At 41.4% G+C, this 20424-nt stretch overlaps 1 protein-coding gene across 25 annotated transcripts in view; it reads left to right on the top strand.

Moving 5' to 3' along the window:
* The first annotated feature begins 11116 nt into the window (after window positions 1-11116).
* Window positions 11117-20424, top strand: part of RBFOX1 (RNA binding fox-1 homolog 1) — a 520491-nt gene continuing 511183 nt past the window's right edge. For 24 of the 25 annotated variants that reach the window (XR_004536479.1, XR_004536480.1, XR_004536481.1 and 21 more), the window contains exon 1: window positions 11137-11228. Coding sequence is in view for 22 of the 25 variants with exons in the window: in XM_033914629.1 (XP_033770520.1) it covers window positions 11157-11228 (72 nt within the window). In the remaining 3 variants the exon portion in view is untranslated. Of the gene's footprint in view, window positions 11229-20424 lie in introns of all 25 variants that reach the window. The other variant, XM_033914610.1, reaches the window with a different exon arrangement.

The following is a 20424-nucleotide window of genomic DNA, read 5'->3' as shown; positions in this document are numbered from 1 at the left end:
GAATCAATATCAGGCTAGGAATTCAGAATGTCCAAAAAGCAATAATGAGATTCATTTATAAGAATATAACTTTGAGGCTGCTCATGAATTCTGTAATTTGAAGCATGCAGGACTAAAAGCCTCATTATCAGCTAGTTATTAATGTTATTTCCATATTAGCACATATGGTTATTTCCATATTAACACCATGGAAATAAATTGGGGCTTTTTTTTTTTTTTTCTAAAGTGTGCTAAATTACTGCAGGCCAGTGCTAATAGCTGCCATGTGCTCAAAATACCAGTGTGGTAAAACGTCTTAGTATGGGATAGGATGGGGGACTTGAGAGAGCTACTGGCAGCGACTGGGCGAGGACTAAACATTGTAATTTGCACATGAACAGTAGCAAGCAAATGCGCTGTTCGTATGGGGCACTTAACTCCCCTTCAAGAGGTGGCATTAGATACACCTGAATAAATTGCATATTGGGATTTTTTTTTTTTGATGGGGTTTATTTTTATCTTTTTTTTCTCCAAATGATGCATTTTGCACAAATTGAAACAATTCTTGACTGGGAATGGCTTTAGGATGGTGTTGCAAACTGTTGTGATTTCACCCCTTGATTAATACAATTTGGTTTACCTGCCGGCTCCTTAAAAGTTCTCCAGGTCATTCAAAACACAGCTGCTCGATTTACTTACAAGTTTGTGTTAAGTTTGGGTGGTTTTGCTGTAAAGTTCTTTTTGGTATGACTTCCACTTATCTTCTTGTTTCATTCTCCATTGTTGGATCCAAACATCAGCGAAGTGCTCATGGCTTGTTTAGCTTTCCTTCAACTAAAGGATGTCGGTATAAAAAGTTTCATCATCATCTGCTTGCTTACCAAGCGTTTCTTTGGGACAGGGAACTAAAACCTCTGCTACTTTGTTCTAAGTCTTATTATTATTTTAGAAAACCAATCTGTTTAGTATTTAATCAAACTAATCCTTTTTTATGGAATTTTTTAAGTTTGAAGTAGACCGCATTGAACCTTTTTAGTTACACGGTATAGACATGAATTATTAGATTAGATCACTCCTAGCCTGCAAGCTCGTCACTGGCTGCCAATGGTCTAGCATATTCAATAGATCTCGATTCTAGTATTGTAGAGCGCCAACACCTGTTAATTGAAGAATGCTGTTAAAAATTGTAAAAACAAAGGCGAGGTTGAAGCTCCTACCGGCACCTAAGGTGCTTTAGGCAACTAAATGCCAAAGTAGGCATGGCTAATGCCGGAAGTGGCATTAGGATGCCTAAAGTGCCTGCACAGGCACAATTCAAGCAAAGATAGATGCCAGAAATGTAGGCCCAGAAAACCCTGGCCTACATTTCCAGTGCCTATCTTTCGTGTATGTGTGATTCTGAAACTGGCGCCGATGCATGATTGACACACAATCGGCACTGGTTACAGAATCTGGCCCTTAATGGCAAGGCTCCAGGGTATTTTCACATCTGTGATTTTGTGGTATGTGCCAGTGTAAGCCTTGCACATGAATTAAGTTTTTGGTAATAGTGCCCTCGGCCTATTCCATAGGCAGCGGAACGCTATTTGGTTGGGGAGGGGTAAGGGCCCAGGAGCTGTGCCCTAGCCCCAGCAGAATCCTGCGGCATGGCCCGTCATCAGCTCCTGACTCCACCTTCTACTTCCTCCTGCTGTTGTACTTTAAATCTTCAGGGCTGTCGCCGCACAGTGTCAATGAGGGTTCCAGTAGATGGGCAAATAAAGTTCATGAATACTCATTTGTTATCTGTGGTCTTTGATGTACCTTAAACCTTGTTGTTTCTGAAGAATTAGAGATGAGAACTGTATGTGATGTTTGGGGTGTCTGGTAATGCATTGCTCCCTCTAAGCTGAGCAGGAGGCCTCCATCTATAGTCCTACCAGTGGGAGGTGCTGTTTCACTATCACATCAAATGTGAAGGACAGGCAAGCTCTGCAGGTCTCCAGGGACCCTGCCTGTCCCTAGCAACTGAAAACAGAGTATTGAAGCTGTGCCCCCTACTGGAAGCAATGCATTTGGATGATTCTCGCTCAGTTTAGAGGGAACAGTGGAGGTATATGGTATGAATGTGGTTGTTGATGAGGTTATGATGATTATAATAGTGATGTTTGTTTTCTGTTTGTACTGATGACAATTAGGATGTAAATTTGTGTGTTGTTCTATTTTATGTTCTGTATTCATGCTTATTTGTAATTTATTTCCTATATTTTGTACTGCACCTACTCTTTTATCCATAATAACCGCTAAAATCCCTGCTTGAAGTTAGACAATATAGGGCTCCTTTTGCAAAACCACAATAGTGGCTGCCACACGGCAAATGCTCCAGTGACCACTAAATCCCTGTGGGCATTGGAGCAATTACCACAGCAGCACTCCGGTTTTGCAAAAGGAGCCCTATATTGTCTAACTCCAAACACGGATTTTAACGGTTATTATGGATAAAAGAGCATATACTCTTAGGGCTTCTTTTACGAAGCCGCCTTAGCGGCTTTATCGCACGTACCTTTTTAGCATGCGCTAACCCCCATGCTAGCCGAAAAACTACCGCCTGCTCAAGAGGAGGCGGTAGCGGCTAACGCGGCCAGCAAATTAGTGCGTGCTAATACATGCGTTAAACCGCTAACGCGGCTTTGTAAAAGGAGCCCTTAGTATTATATAAAATATATTATACTGTTATGTATTAACAGCCTCTGAAATCCTTCAAGTTGATTAATAGTGCTATGCTACTGAACCTACATACAAAATCAAATTTCTGCGCATCTGATTAACTGCCCCCCCACCCCTTTTTACAACACCGCGTAAGAGGTTTTTAGTGCCATCCGGCGCTGAATGCTCTATGCTGCTCCAATGGTCATAGAGTTCCTGTGAGTGTCAGAGCAGCGCAGAGTATTCAACGTGCCGGCCGGCACTCAAAACCTCTTGCGCAGTCTTGTAAAAAGTGGGGTAAATCTCTAATACAGTATATAGTACCAGAAAGAGTCAAGGCATATTTTTGAGCAACCTAAAAATGTGATTAAAAAAAAGTTCAGAATGAAGAGAAGATAAGTGATTCCTGCTTTAAATAATTCTCAACAGTGAGAAAAAGAAAGGATTTTCTGAAAAGCACAATTTGTGGATTTCAGCTGCCATAGAGTCTGAAATCTACATTTACATGGGAATTGCTGGAGTAATTACTCATGGATTCTTGAAGAATATGCAATTACCATAGTAACTTACATAACAGATGGCAGACACCCAGGCCAAAAATAAAAGCAGGGCACAAAGTTTAACACTTGGTAAAAAATTGGGCAAATTATTGTTTGTAGCAAAAAAAAAAAAAAAAAATCGATAGGTTCTTTCTGTTATTTTTCATTGGAAGAAGAGCAAAAACAATAAGCATGGTAAGAGAGAATAAACTAGAAGTAACTGGAAATTGTAGACGACGCTAACACTATACAAACATACAGTGGTATTGTTTTGGCAAATTTAGGGGCCTCTTTACAAAAGTGCGGTAACCAGTTAACTGGAAAATTAGCTTATGGTAATTGTTTACTGCATATCTAGGCATGACAAAACATGCTAATTTTTGTGTTAACTGCGTGTTGTAGCCAAGGTATGGACGAGGAAAGCATTCTGCAATTAGCGCTCATACTTGCACAGTTATCATGGGTTCTCTATATTCATCATAAAGGTCACCTAGATTTGGGTACGATCCTGAGATAAGAACATAAGAATAGCCTTACTGGGTCAGACCAATCCAGGTTCCTAGTACCTGGCCAAAACCCAAGGAGTAGCAACATTCCATGCTACTGATCCAGGGCAAACAATGGCTTCCCCCATGTGTCTAGAAAACAAGGTGGTTACCTTTGCCATGTTTAGAGAATCTACAGCTGGCAATAAGTTCATAATACATGATGCTCTGAATTAGAGAATGACATGGGGACAAATTTTTCCCTGTCCCCGTGGGAACTCAATTTCTCCGTCCCATCCCCGTGAGTTTTGCCATTGTCTCTGCCTCATTCCTATAAGCTCAGCCTTAATCACACATGGCTCGAATATTTATGATTTTAAAATGTTTGAGGCTTGTGCAGATGAGGACAGAGCTTGCAGGAATGGGGCAGGGACAGGAAAATAATTTGCCAGGATGGGACGGGAAAATGAGTTCCCACGGGGACAGAGAAAAAAAAATGTCCCCGTATTCCTCTAGCATTTGGCCATTGTGCCACATAAACTCCTGAATATTGCAAAGAGTGCCGGAAATTGGGTGCAGATCCTAGATGGGTGCATGTAAGAAACAGTTAATGGGCTCCAATGATTTAGTTATTGGAGCTGAGAAGCTCTTAACTGACACTAATTATAATTTGGGAGCCTGATCTAGCTACATTTTAATCTGTAACAATAGATTCCTAAATTAGACTGTGCATACCATATAATACAATAATGCAAGTTAACAGGCAAAACTATTTCAAACTCCTTAATGCATTTGTGCAATAGTCTAATACACTTTTCTCTTCATATTCACGAGGGTTAGGGTCAAAGACAGCCCGTGTATACCCCCCAAAATGCAAATCTTTTTTTTTTTTTGCTTTCACATTCGTGGGGTTTGTGGTACAGCCCTCGTGAATACCATCCAAAGGGGATGTGGGCAGTGGAGTAGTAAGGGGGGCGAGGGGAGGGGGTGGACCTCCCCAAGCACCATCTTGGTGGAGGCACCGGCACCTCTCCGCCTCTCTACCCCCTGCTCCTTCCCACTCCTTTCCTGCTATCTGCGCACCTTCACCCCTCCCCCCTCCACCTTACCTGCTGCTCGTACCAACCTCGGCGCTCCCTTCTGATGTTACTTCTGGGTCTAGGAAGTGGTGACAGAGAGAGAGCAGATGCCGGCGTGGGCAGCAAGTTGGAGATGCTGCTCGATCAGGGGAAGTTAAACAGGTACAGAGAAGGGGCACACGCGTGGCAGGGGGCAGAGAAGAGGGCAAGGTGGGTGCCACCACCCCTGGCACCTCCCACCCTTACTACGCCAGTGGATGTGGGCTTGGGTGAGTCAGGGGCATTCAGAAAAGATGCACACGTTGCTACAGAATAGCAGGGGTTCATCCCCAAGTTGCATACCGCAATTTATATCATGTTTCAGCTGGCGTAAGTCCGTCACAGCCCCCACGCTTTGGAACTCAGGTGCCAATCACTTAAGAGAGATTACATCTTTAGATGTTTTCAAATCTAGCCTAAAAACATTCCTATTCAAAGATGCTTTTGAATTTTGACCATCCTTTTAAGGATGTTTTACAATTATGCTAGTCCTGCCCTTAACGGGTTCCTCTGTTTTCCCTGCCTTTCATTTTTTTCCCAGTTTTTCTTTCCTTTCTAAATTTTGTAGTTCCTCCCCTTCTCCCTTTGTACCAGTTGGTCAATGTTTTTATGTTTGCCTGTAGTAGGATTTGATGTATTAGTCATTTTAATGTTTCCCCTGTATTTTATCTTTGTAAAACCGCTTTGAATACTGATAAGGCGGTATATCAAATTTTAATAAACTTGAAACTTGAATTTTGGCACCGAATGGTATTCTATAAAGAATGAACTCACAAAATGACACTGGCGGACACAACCAGCAAAGTGGAGTTGATGAACTGGAGTCTCTCAGGTTTTATTTATCACATAAAAATAAAACAAAGTTGTTAAAATCAATGCCATTCATTGACGTATAAGTAATTCTGCCTTGGTGTAAATGGTACGACAAGCTCCAAAAAAAGATTGCCACAGAAACTTATAAGAAACCAACAGTAAGGCAAAAAAATAGTCTAAGGTTCCATGAGTGATTGCGGGTCTCAGAAAACACCGGAAAAACAGTTAATAAACAAAACTAGAAAAGATCCAATAATTTAAGGAGATGTTAGGTACCCTCAGTGCGCAGGGTCAGCGACGGGAGCAATGCTCCAACGCTTCACATGAAAAGGTGGAGGCCAACAGGCCACCACCTACATGCCATCATCGGGTGCTAAGGGTGTGCTTTAAATCAAATAGCTCTATTACCATAAAACAGTGCACAATAAACACAGGTGGAATCAAGACACAGCAATCACTCAGGAAACCCCCCAGCCAACTCCCCCCAAAAATCAAAAAAAGCAACTTCAGTAAATCTTCATCCAATGTCCAAGGGAGCGAGGACAAGGACCTGGTTCTGTAGTGTTCCATCTGCCTTGTCCTCACTCCCTTGGACGTTGGATGAAGAATTACTGAAGCTAAGTTGCTTTTTTTGATTTTTTGATTATTTCTGAAGCTTTGTGATACTTATCTGACTGGTCTGCTGGGACCAAGTCTGCAGTGCAGGGTGTCCAGATTGTGTCGAGTCCAGTCTATGAGGTCTGGTACTGCCGTGGAAGCCGGCCGAGGCCTCCGGGGTTAGAGGGTCAGGGATCAGGCCCAGGTTTCCGCTGGAGGTGTCTAGTCTGTGTCAGGTCCGGTCTATGGGATCTAGTTCTGCTGTGGAAGTTGGCCAGTGCCAAAGGATCTGGGGTTTGGATTTTCAGGCTCCTGATCAAAAGCCTAACGCTTTCACGCAGACGCTCCGCAAAGGTGCGAGCTAAGGCGCACGCACCTTTGTCGTGCGCCTTCGTTGGCACGTCGAACGGCTGCACGCCGTTGGCGCGGCTGTGCTTAAGAGCGGGCTCTCCTGCTAGTTCAGGAGGGGGGCAGAGCAGGGCTCCCACACTCATCTCCTCTGTGCAGGGGCCAAAGAAAAGGCCTGGTGCAGCTGTGCTCAAGAGCGGGCTTTCCTGCTGGTTCAGGAGGGGGGCGGAGCAGGGCTCCCATGCTCCTCTCCTCTGTGTGGGGGCCGAAGAAAAGGCCCAGTGCGGCTGTGCTCAAGAGCGGGCTTTCCTGCTGGTTCAGGAGGGGGGCGGAGCAGGGCTCCCATGCTCCTCTCCTCTGTGCGGGGGCCGAAGAAAAGGCCCAGTGCGGCTGTGCTCAAGAGCGGGCTCTCCTGCTGGTTCAGGAGGGGGGCGGAGCAGGGCTCCCACGCTCCTCTGTGCGGGGGCCGAAGAAAAGTGCTTTAAATGATTAAAAACTTTTTCACAAAAATTGTACATAGCTTTTGAAACTTTTTAAGCTTTATATAGTAAACGTCGGATAGGGACCTCTCTACTCCGACATGTTTCGCCAATAGGCTTTATCAAGAAGAGGTCCCTCCTTCAGTAATGATCCGCTGCATCCTGACTTGCTTTTTGTAGTGCTAAAGAAACACTCCTTCCTCAGGGGTCCCCACTGGCACTTGATAAGTCAGAAAACCAAATTGGATCAAACGAACACAAAAAAACCCCAGGCTTGAATGTCTGAATCGCTGCACTATGAGCCACAAAACCTGTTTTTTTTTGTGTTCGTTTGATCCAATTTGGTTTTCTGACATATCACGTGCCACCAGTAGGGACCCCTGAGGAAGGAGTGTTTCTTCAAAACACGGACTGTGTTGGGTCCGGTCCATCTGTATATCAGGACCAGTTTTTTGGATATGTTTATTTATGTTGTGTTGCATATGTTTTTTTAAGCTTTTTGTATTATAAATAAATCCCTGCATCCCGTACATTGCCCTGCAGTTTTGTTTTGGCTTTGTTCAGCCTATGTACTGTGCACATGCACAATTGCAAAGTGGGAACAAATACATGTGGGTGTGGAAAACATAGAGCTGGAAAGTGTGCTTGACGAATTTGGAGGTACAGGAAGCTACACAGCAGACAGAAAACCAAAGGTGGTTGCTTGCCTACACAGAAACAGTGAGATATGGAGAAATCTACTAATAAATAGAATGGCACTGATGACATTGCTTCCGAGACAAAAGAAGGGAAAATGAACAAGCAGGCAAGCAAACAACAACAAAACATTGTGGGGAAACAGCACAGGACATGACACAAACATTTTCTGGCTGCACCCTCCTACTAAATTCTTGCTCCAGACATCGCCAGCCTTGAAACCTATATTTTCGAGTATGATCATTCCCAGCTATCACAACTCCTTTGTTTAGGATGTCAGCTACTGAAAATAGCCTATATGTTGAGGTTCATTTCTCCCTCTGTAGGGGTATTATTTTGAAGAAGAAAACATTGTATAAGGATCATTAGTCACGACTCATCTTAAAACTTTTGATATCTCTGATCATTTGTTTCATAAAGTAACATTTTCAACCAATAAGATCTTTTTATTGTCTGGTTGGCAGAAAAGAATGCATCAAATTGCCAAGAGTGTCCTGATCTCATCATGTAATCTGTGGTCCTGATTTGCCTAGGAGAAGCAATGCAGTGAATCCTTGGGTGCAGTAGTGTAGGGATGAGGGGGGAGGAACTTTCTTTGATCTGTATCTGTTTAGGAAGTGCAAAATGCTCCCACTCTAACTCAGTTAACCAGTTAGTGTGAGGTAAATATAAGATACTAGTTGAATACAGTGGCGTATCAAGGGGGGGGGGGGGCAGTCCATCCCGGGTGCAGGGAGTTCAGTGGTGCTGGAGCGGTCTCGGGTCTGTGGTTCATCTGCATGAAGTCATGGGCTTCACCAGCCCCGACCCTATGACATCAACTTCTTGTTCTGGGGCGGGGACCAGAAGAGCTGACAGCTGCACACAGGCAGCCTGAAAATCTGTTACCGATCCATGCACCTTCCCACTCCTGGAGGAGGGGAATGCTCTAGCCAGAGAAAGGGGTGCTCCACCCCAATTTCCTGCCCCACCAGGTATGCCACTGGCTGGTTGACACTTCTATGTCCCCTCAGAAAAAAATTTAAAAATACAATAATGCTTGCTAACAGGCAAACTACTTCAAACTCCTTAATGCATTTGTGCAATAGTCTAATACATTTTTCTCTCCATATTTACGAGGGTTAAGGTCAAAGACAGTCCATGAATACCCCCAAAAATGCAAATACAGTTTTTGCTTTCATATCCGTGGGGTTTGTGGTATAGCCCTCTTAATACCATGAAATCACACATAAACCTTATCATTTAGTATTTGTGATTGCCCGATCACGCTGAACTTTTCTCTCTGCATCCCCAAATGCTGCTGTTTGCCCAACCACGGTGACAAAAAGTACTGACATGAAAATCTTATGCATCTATTGTATTTTTTTTTTTTTTTAGTATGATGCATATGATTTTATTATTATTACAGTTTTTTAAGGTTTTCAATAATGATTTTCTTGTTATTTTTGTATTATTTTTAATACGTAAGTATGTTTTATTAATTATATTTATGTGTTTATGGGTTGTAGATTCCTGATGCAGGCCGTTCGGGCTGAAATACATACATGTCTAGGGTTACCATATAACTCCAGAAAAAGGAGGATGGATTGAGACATCCGGGTTTTACTTCTTGTGAAAGCAATGGAAGTAAAACTCGAATGTCTCAATCCATCCTCCTTTTTCTGGAGCCATATGGTAACCCTATACATGTCGAGTGAGTGAGTGAATGAAGCAAAGTCATTAAACACATGAGCTCACCTGTTTACCTAAATATGAACGCCATATACCGAATTTGGCCCAATGTACTTATAAAGGGCACCTAACTTACCCCCTTTCACTAAGCGATGGTAGAGGTTCCGTCTAGGCTCTGTTGTTAAACTTTTGGTTATACATGTTGTACGACTAAGTCTAAGCTGGCCCACATCCCGCCCAACTCTCGCCCTCGACACACCTCCCAAAACGCCCCGTTTAGCTTTGGACGTTGAGCGGCATTAAGAAGGCCTAGGTCGTTTAGAAATATGTCCAAAACCCGGTTTTATTATCGGCACTTGGACGTTTTTGAGAAATGTTCATCCAAGTGCCGACTTAGGCCGGTTTTTGGACGTTTTTCTCTTTCGATTATGAGCCCCATAGAATATACTTTTCTGACTTCCTTTTCATAATATTTGATCCCTGGGTTTCTAAGGAAACAATTCTATAAATGGCATTGAGGCATGACTGACATGTGATCCGAGGCTGTTTTTAGTCAGCCGCTGATAGCGCTATTTATAGAACTTGACCTGTGTGAAAAAAAATATTTCCTCATTAGTTTTAAACCTATTTTCATGTAACTTCATTGAGTGTCCCCTAGTCTTTGTAACTTTTGAAAGAGTAAACAATCAATTCACTTTTATTTGTTCGACATCACTCAGGATTTTGTAGACCTCAATCATATCTCTCCTCCGTCTTCTCTTTTCCAAGCTGAAGAGCCCTCACCTCTTCAGCCTTCCCTCCCATGAGCGGAGTTCCATCCTCTTTATCATTTTGATCATTCTTCTTTGAACTTTTTTCTAATTCTACCACATCTTTTATGAGATATGGTAACCAGAACTGAATGCAATATTCAAGCTGAGGTCGCACCACAGAGCTATACAGAATCATTATAATATTATAGGTCTTATTTACCATCCCTTTCCTTTCAAGTTTATACTTTCTTTATGATTGACTATCTTAAAAAAAATATATTATTTACTAAACACAAAAAAATTAGCTAAACAGCTGGCATATGCATTGAATAAAGTTAAATGCCTTTGAAATATTTATTTTGATAAAAGTGGATATACTACAAAACACTGGAAAGTGGAAAACCTTGCCAATAATAATAATAAAACCTAAAACAAACTGGCTTTGCTTTGGGTATGCATTAAAAAAAAAATATCCAATTATGATTCATGATCGTTATTCTTAATCTTACAGACTGTGGGATGATGAGACATAATGAAAAACAACCCGAGCAGCAATGAAATAATAATCATAAAAAAATAAATAAAGGCAAGAGAGCTTTTCTCTTAACTTCCTATGCAATAGCTTTAGATTTTCTGCAAACACCACTAGCTCCAGGCAGTTTATGAAGTAGCATTTCTAATGTTTCTTAAACAGCTATTAATGGCATCAAGCTGCGTTCCCCCCTCCCCCTTTCTTTATATGTAATCATCTGCTCAGTGGTGCACTCGGTATCAAATAGCAGGAATCAGAGGAGTGGCCTTCTGCGAGTGGTAGGGTGAGGCCTGGCAAGTCAGAAGAGTCCCATCTGTATTAGGGTTTGGGAGCCGTTAGATGCCGAGTGGGAGGTCAGCAAACCTTACATTGGCTCCCCCCCTTCTTCGACACCCCCTGCCATCTAGGCACTGCACATTTGCACACACGCCCTTGTCCATAATTGATACTTGCTTTGGGCAGATGCTGCAGGGTCTGGGATTAGAGCAGCTGCTAAGTTTTATGGAGGAGACAGGGAGCAGGATGGTACGGCAGGTATTTTCACTTTATTTTTCAATGCCTCTCCCACTTGAACACAGTCATTTGTAGATCGGTCAGAGATTTTGTTTGGGGGCTGCACTGTACCACTGCATGCAAACCTCTTGGGTTTCTATTTCTATTTTGCTGCTCCAGTCATGCTTCATCGATGTGTGTGCTTTTGCAGTATTCCCCAGATTTGCCTAAGCTGTGCATCTAAGGAGCAATTTAAGGGAGTCATTTTTCTTTTTCTTCTTTCTTATCGTGCCCAGAGAAAGGAATGCTCCTTGGCTCATTTAAGTACTGTCTGAGATGCTTTCTCTAAATATGCAAAGCTTTTTTGGCAAAAAGGCAGAACATACTGAAGCAAGACTGCAACAAACAGACACAGAAATCCAGCCAGTAGTTTTAAGATCCGTCGCTGGGTTTAAGTTGGTTATAGGTAACTTGGATCTATTCGATGCTTTTGAATTCAATAAACAAAAACTCACATGTGGCAAGTCAATCATCATTCTTATGTATTTTTTTTAAGGGGTTGAGGAGCACATGCGTTTTGGTTTTCTTTATTTTAAAACATGTGTTTTGTCTTAGGCAGAAAAGATGTTGCCAGGCAAGGAGCATAATTTCAAGTCTACGGTGTCCATAAGGAGTTTCTAGGGGTGCAGTTTTTAAATTAGCACTTTAATAGTTTGTTTGTTTGGGGGGGGGGTTTCCCCAAAATGTCTGCAGCGACCTGTGCCATATTTCATCTCTTTCTCCCCTCCTGCCATAGTTTAGCTGTTAAAGTCGAATGCGATAATCAGAGTTTTTACACACTGCCACGTAAAAGCATATTAAAGAGCAGAAATGTGGTTTTCATTAAATTTCAGGCCAAAATCTTTCGTGAAGACTGACTGTCTGCTACCCCTTGTTCTTCTCATGCTCGCCAACAACTACTTTATAAGGGAGTTCAAGCCACAAAAGACCTTAAGAAACCTAATGCCTGAAATAACTCAAAAGCAAGTTTTACAGTAAGACTGAGGCTTTGCCTTTCAAGATGCTGATAAGAAATCATACAAAAGCTCAGTGCTCTTAATTAAATATTAGCTGCAATTAGCATTGAGTGTGAATACTATGAATATTAATTAGGGTCTCCTGGAACTGCTGTCAGTGTTAATGAGAAACAGCGGGGGTCTCAACAACATCTGTTTTAGAGCGCATGGTAGTATAAAAATCCCCTAGATCAAATGCACTTGGACATTAGGCTCTTGGTCCCTTTGTTATCATTATTGCTATTTTTTTTGTAACATTGGTTGACTATAATGCAGCGTTAGAAAATTGACTTGAAGTTGTAGCCTAGGTCAGTCCTTGCCAGCTGCTTTAATCTGAAACTAAAGTAGGCTGGTGGGTGGAATTCTCTTCCCTTCCTCCTCATCCTCTGTCTCTTAGTTTATCTGACACCCACAATGCGCAGAAGTCTCTTCTAGTTCACTGTGTTTCTCTGGTTTGTGGGTTGCTAATTTCTTAATAAATGCAAAAGTCTATCTTTAGCATATTTGGGCCAGCACAAACATTTTAAATCCTGTGTAAAGATGGTTCGGCGTACATTCTTTTTGGTCGTTGAATTCAGCTGCTGAATCAAACAGTGACTGCTTTATACAGGTCATGGTGATCATAACATCTGGATGAGGTCCTTAATAATTAATTGAACACTGTTCGCCTTTTAACTTTAGCAGTAGAAAGAGTATTATCACGATTTTAAAAAAATTAAGCAAGAGGAATAAAAGACCTCAGGTGCTCTCTGGGGACAAATTAATGCCATAAATCTTATACCCTACAGCTAAAGCTATCTTTAGTCAGAAAAACCTCTTAATTCCTTCTTGTCTTTTCAAAAATATTTCAAATTTTCCACATTGTTGTTTTTTTTTTTTAATGTAACTTACAACACTATCAAAATACAAAAATTAGCAATTTAATGCAATCTGCAGCAATGTTAGAACAAGCCCAGTTCAGTTTCATTAAACAAAGTGAGCTCAAAGCATACGGTACAGACTTAAAGCATGTTTGATACTCAGAGCCCCATTTATGTTATAATTTTTAAGTCATAACTGAATAAAGAAACAGTCCAGCATTGTGTGCTCTACAGAACTTCCCCGTTTCACTAACGCTTCTTCAGGAGCTGACACCCTCACCCTTTTACCTGGAGGCTTGTATTTTGCTAATCTGTATTTGTTCACTACTAACACCACCAATTCTCCAACAATTTGAAAGATTATTGAGAAGACTAGAAGGAATTAAGAGGAGGTTTTTCTGACTAATGATAGCTCCGATTGTACATAGGGGGCAGGAGGTATTACTTTCTCCCTGAAGAACACTTGAGATCTTTTCCTCCTCTTGCTTAAGTTTTCTTAATAGTGATTACACTTTTTATACTGCTAAAGATAAAAGTGGAAGAGGGTTCAATTATTTATTAAGGACTATAGGCCCCTTTTACAAAGCCATGGTAGTGATGCTGCCGCGGTAAATGCACCAAACCTCATTCAATTCCTGAGGGCTTTGGTTCATTTACAGCGGCAGCATCACTGCCGTGGCTTTGTAAAAGGGGCCCTATATTAGGGTATATAGTATTGTATTACAATTCAGTCCAGCCATATAGTTAATATTAGTGAGTTAGTCATAATATCTGGCACATGTTTTTACAAGTAATTTGTACCACTGAATACACAACAAATTCAATGATAGAAGGACATAGCAGTCATATGGGTGAAGCTCTTCATAAAGATGGATCCCAATAAATAAATACATATTCTGCTCTGCTAAAAAAGAGTAAAGGAGGGTTCTGAATGAAGAATGATTAGCCTATGGTGGGGTTAACCTCTATCCTTTAAAAGCAAACAGCAATAAAAGACGTGGAAGGCCATAATCAAAAGAAACGTCTAAATCTGATTTAGACCTAAGGCATAGGCATCCAAAGTTGGCAGCAGCAGAATGTCCATTCTCGAAAAGTACGTCCAAATTTTTTAAAAAATTGTCTACTTCTACGTCCAGCCATTTGACTGACCAGACCACTAGTACATCTACGTATATACCACATTCTTATCCAAAAAATTGTCCAAGTTCGAAACACCTAGAACAAGACCTTTTAGACATGGTAGGGGCCAGCAAAGTGAAGGACTAGCCACCCAGATATGGCAACAGAGCAAAGGGGCATCTTACAGGGCACTGTTGTGAATTTCACAAAGAGGGTGCCACATAATCATCTCACCACAATGCCCATATAAGTAATGTTGAGCCCCAGTCTACAACCCCAAAAGCTCTTATGGTTGCAGGTGACACCTATATGGCAGCACAGTAGAGTTTTGGGGTGAGGGTTTGATGGCCTCACATTTTCCACCATTAATGTAGTGGTTAGAGTGGCTTATGGGCCTGGGTTCTCCTCTCTATGGTTCACTATCCCACACCTCAGAATACTTAAGCCACCTCTGTGCAGCTCTACTAGGCTTTCCTACACCAGATGCTGATGTTCTGGAGGCAAGTATGTACATTTTTATTCCGATTTTTATGGTGGTGGTGTGAGGGGGTCAGTGATCACTGGGGGGGAGTGTGTGGTGTCTATACTTTGACCCTGCAGTGGTTAGCTGGTCACTTTGAATACCTTCTGGGCACTTATACCTGGTTTTAGATTGCCTAATCACAACGTATAAGTTCCATCCAGGTAGCTTCGTAAAACTTTTGATCCCTGCAGTACGACTAAGTCTGGGTCAGCCCACATCCCACCCACATCCAGCCCTAACCACTCCTTCAAAAACACCCTTTTCAGCTCTGGGCACACAGTGGGATTCAGAGGCCTAAAAGGTCCCTGGATACATCTAAAACCCCGTTTCGATTATCAGGTTTTTAGATATATTTCTGTTTCAATTATGAGCCCCATAGTGTTATAGAAACAGAAACACAAAGATTCTTGTAGATAAGGACCACTTGATCAATCCAATCTACCCTATGTACCAGCCTACTCTACTGTCAAAAGCTTAATTTGATCTATGGTCTTGATCCTAAATTACTGGTTATTTCTACCATTGATGTATGTATATTACCTCTAGACATTAACAGTACTCTATAGAGACATTTCATAGAGCACTGCAAACTAATGAAGTCACAAAACAATAAGAGCAAAAAACCAAAAAACATCATAAGAACATAAGAATTGCCATTCTGGGACAGACCAAAGGTCCATCAAGCCCAGTATCCCATTTCCAACAGTGGCCAACCCTGGTCTCAAGTATCTAGCAAGATCCCAAGTAGTAAAACAGATTCTATGCTGCTTATCCTAGGAATAAGCAGTGGATTTCCCCAAGCCATCTCAATAATGGCCTATGCACTTCTCCTTTAGGAAATTATCCAAACCTTTTTTACTCATTAAACAATTTTTATTGATGCAAACAACATCAAATACACCATAAGAGCACCCCATGGTGCATAATAAAATAACAATGCATCAAATAAAATAAAATAAGAAGCATATATACCCCCACCTCCCCACCCCTAGCCCCTCCCAATGGTATTCTCTATTTCACCTCATTATGAAACATCAATACACTCTAGGACACCCATCTTAAGACCGCACTACAGCCCTTAGGATGCAAGGTTTGTAAGTAAGGATCCCATATATGCATAAACAATATCTTTCGCTTCTCAGGCCTTCCAGCATCTCTTGTCTCCCAGATGGCCAACTGATGTAACTGGTTTCGCCAATGCCAAAACTTTGGGGAGTCAGGAACCATCCAATATTGAAGAATACATTTCTTGGCCAATAAACTCATCTTCCTTCACAGCATCCGATGACCCCTAGGTAAATAACTGAAAGCCTCTGGCAAATCCAAAACAAAATGGGTCGGAAAACTAAACCTTTTTAAAATCCTGCTAAGCTAACTGATTTCACCACATTCTCCGACAACAAATTTCAGAGTTTAATTACATGTTGTGTGAAGAAATATTTTTTCTGGTTTGCTTTAAATCTATTACTTAGTAGCTTCATTGCATGTCCCCTAGTCCTAGTATTTTTGGAAAGAGTGAACAAGCAATTCATATCTACCCTTTCCATTCCACACAATATTTCATAGACCTCTATCATATCTGAGCTGTCTCTTCTCCAAGCTAAAGAGCCCTAGCCGCTTTAGCCTCTCCTCATAGGAAAGTCGACCCATCCCTTTTATCATTTTGTTGCCTTTCTCTGTACCTTTTCTAATTCTGCTATAGGTAAGTAAATGGGCATAGAAACCAATATTTGTCATCATGTTCTGTAAATATTTTTCTTGACCAAACCTTTATTTTCTTTACCCAACCTGTTTAGGGAAATTCAGGACTATGCTGCCTTCTTGGGTCAAGATCATGATCAATCTTACTATTACAGGGACTCTTGCTATAGGTATACCTCCTATGATATTACAGAACTTGCGCAGGTCTTCTCTGATGCAACACTCGATATTGGAGTTCATAGCTACAGCCAAGGGTCCCTCTTGTTTGCACTGGAGGTCGATCTGCTTTGTCCTCAGCATGAGGATTTGCTGGGGACCTGGATCTGGAGGTCTCTCTCTCCCCTCCACTGGCTATTTGTTCACCACCCCCTGCTCCACTCGCCGAACAGTTCGGGGATTCCCGGCAGATGATTCAGATCGGGAGACCCCATTGCAGGGTGCAGAAGATGCAAGAGTACAATGGGAGCAGGGTGATCTGGTAGCTACCCAGAAGGAGAGCTCCCGGTTGGTGAGACCATTGGTATTAACACTTGAGAGCATTTGGGAAGCTCTCGAGAAGCTGAGCCTGTCAGTTGCCAGGTCCTCTCAGGAGGTTGAAGTACATAAGAACATAAGAAGTGCCTCTGCTGAGTCAGACCAGTGGTCCATCGTGCCCAGCAGTCCGCTCGCGCGGCGGCCCATCAGGTCTAGGACCTGCGTAGTAGTCTTCTATATGTACCCCTCTATCCCTTCAATCCTTTTTTTTTTTTCTGTCTTATCTATATCCTTCTAACTGTACCCTTCTTCATCATATATCTTCCCTATCTATATCCCTCAATAACTTCTTTCAAGAATATATCCAATTTCTTTTTGAAACCCTGTAAAATACTCTATCCTATTACACCCTCCGGAAGTGCATTCCAGGTATCCTCCACCCTCTGAGTGAAGAAGTACTTCTTGGCATTGGTTCTAAACCTGTCCCCTTTTAGTTTCTCCGAGTGCCCCCTTGTTATTATAGTTCCCCATAGGCTGAAGAATCTGTCCCTCTCCACATTCTCAATGCCCTTCATGATCTTATATGTCTCTATCATGTCTCCTCTGAGTCTCCGCTTTTCCAGGGAGAAGAGCCCCAGTTTCTCTAGCCTGTCTGAGTATGAAAGATTTTCCATACCCTTTATCATACGTGTAGCTCTTCTCTGGACCCTCTCAAGTATCGCCATATCCTTCTTCAGTACTAATGAGTACAGTGAAAGGTTTAGGGAAAACTTTAAATGACACTAAAGAAGGATTTACTACCGAATTGAAAAAGGTTAATGAACAGGTGGAAAGTATTCAAGCAGTATCTACTGAACTAATCAAAGGTAAAACTATCTTGAATAGAAAAGTTGAACAACTGGAAAATTATAATCATAGCTAAAATATTCATTTTTTGAATTTTCCAAAATCTCTTGCTGTAGCACCATTAGAAATGCTGAAAAATACCTGGTAGAGATATTTAGATTTTTGCCTGAAAATATGGTGACCCGTCAAAAGTGCACCAGACATTGGTGCACTGACAATCATGCCCTGACATTTGCACGCAGGACAAATACGCATTGCTGCTCTGAGGCCTTCCCATTTATGCTCTGAGGGTGCATGGGGGAAGGGGAACCTCCCACTACACTTACAACTCCTCACACTCCAATTTTGTGGTGTGAGGATAAATTTGTTACCTTGTTTATGCAGATTAGTTAAATCTGATATCTTAATTTGATGTTACTTCTGTGTTAACAAGAGTTTTTATTGTGAAAATTGTTTGAAATTGCAATAAATAAATAATAATCATAATAAATGTATTTTCGTTGATCATGCTGTAATATTAGATATTTGGGTGTGAATCTTACATTGGTCTATAAGGCAAATTATTCACCTCTGTTTAGAAAGCTCAAATTAGTTTCAGAATGTTGGGCTGCTTTAGAGCTCTTGTGGTTAGGCAGGATTGCTGCTGAAAGTGATGCATTTGTTCCAGGTGTACCTATTGTGGTGTTTCATGCTTAGTTAACTTTACTTCAGGATATGATAATCGGGTTCATTTGGTGTAACAAGAAGCCTAGACTTCTGAGGAGTACGGTATATTATATAAGAACTGGAAACACAGAATCTTGGGGGGGGGGGAAGGAGGGCTTATTGTGGTTGTTTTTTATAGGGCTCTGCAGGTCTGAGCAGTGGTGAAAATGTTTTAGGCTTATCCTTATAAAATAAGGGTTGTTTTGGAGCAGTTGTTGGTGGACTCATTGCCCTTGGCACATCTATTCTGGCTCCCTAAGTGCTACCAGCAGCTGCTGGCAGATCACTGCCTTGCTATTCTCGTGACTTGATGATGATGTTGAAGATACATTTTGTCTGTCTCTCTTGCACCTATGACCTACCAATGATGGACTATTTGGCTTGCAATCAGTTTGGTTCATATGCTTTTGGCCTGGCCTATTAAAGCCCAGCTTTTTTCAGGAGATCTTTTTGGTGGATCTGTATGAAGATTTTGTGGATACTAGATAACTAATAACAGCAATATATAGACACCTTAAGGAGAGTGTGCCAGCTACCTTGGTGCATAGTCAGAGGTGGGAGCTGGAACCGAGATCCAGTATATGACAAGGAGACATGAAAGGTTATGGAGTCTGCACTGACCAAGGGAGCAAAGTTTTTGAAGGAGAATACAATGAAAGTGCTATGACAGTGGTACTTTACCTCCTTGACACTCTATCATATGTTTCCAGCAGTTCCACCAGTTTGTTATCGAGCAAGGAAGAATGGGACATCTCTGGTGGAACGGTTAGAAAATGGTCGCATTTTGGAAAGCAATTCATGCTCAGCTCTCCTGCTAGCTGGGATAGACTGTCCTTTGAGACCCCATACTCTTTAATTAGTTGGTGAGTTTCAACCCTTACTTTTTTGCAAAATGCCTTTCTTACATATGCTCTCGGTGTAGCAAGGCTTTTGGTGGCATCTTAATGGAATGTATGTTGATGCCTCTTTGCAGTGGCTGACTAAGCTTTGTTTTTTTGGTTTTTTTTGCTAAGAAGGAATGGTTGATGGTAGCATGGGTGGGCACTCAGATATGGGGACTCTTCTACAGCAGGATTTGTTTAAACCTTTGTGGTACATAAAGTACTGGCAAATATTAGTCACCGTTGTGTTAAATATGCTAAAGTTCCTTTCCTTATTCCCTTACTTTAGTCTGTAAACTGCTTAGTCCTTCATTTCAGTTTTAGCATAATAGTAAATGGTGAAATGCATAAATAAATATGGATTATTAGGTAGAAGGATTGGGGGTGAGTTATTGTGGGGTATTCGGTTTTCTGTCTTTAGTACTTACATTTAGGTGACGATTGGAGAAGAGGCGTTTTTTTGAAAACATTATTTTAAAAATAGGAAATCATTGTATTGCACATGTTATATTGACACTGTGCTATAAGCTTTCGTTTGGCTTGATGCATGGTGGAGATGTTCTTGAAGTGATATTTATTGCTGTTGTTTTTTGCTAAATATTCTAATAAAGGATTTCTAAAAAAATCTAACCAAAATGCTGCAAAGTTCAAAAATTCCAAAAATGAACTATATACAATCTTAGAGTTTTGTATCTCTGACCTGTAACGTAGATCTGTCCAAGACTGATAGTATGCAAGTTGTTCCTATTCAATAGTCCATGATCTGTGAAAAAAATAAAAATTCAGTTCCAGTACACCAGTGTCCTTACTACCAATAAACAAACATGAGGTGCTACTGGTTAATACCCTGACTGATAATCTCTTCACAGTGGTAACAGATGGAAAGCGAAAGCAAACTACCCTCCTATGCTAAAGAAACAATCCTTCCAAAACAAGCTTCAGACACTTTGGCAGTATGAGGCGTTGAAACTTGCACTGTTTTTCCCTGAGCTGTACTTGGTCTGTAGCTATATGGAAAAGTTCCATTTCCAGTTGAATACATTTGGTTCCAGATTGAAACATTAAAATTTAGCA

This window comes from Geotrypetes seraphini, chromosome 11, assembly GCF_902459505.1.
Source record: "Geotrypetes seraphini chromosome 11, aGeoSer1.1, whole genome shotgun sequence".
NCBI lineage: Eukaryota > Metazoa > Chordata > Amphibia > Gymnophiona > Dermophiidae > Geotrypetes > Geotrypetes seraphini.
Note: the sequence above shows the minus strand (reverse complement) of the source record. Positions and strands in the feature narration are given on the sequence as shown.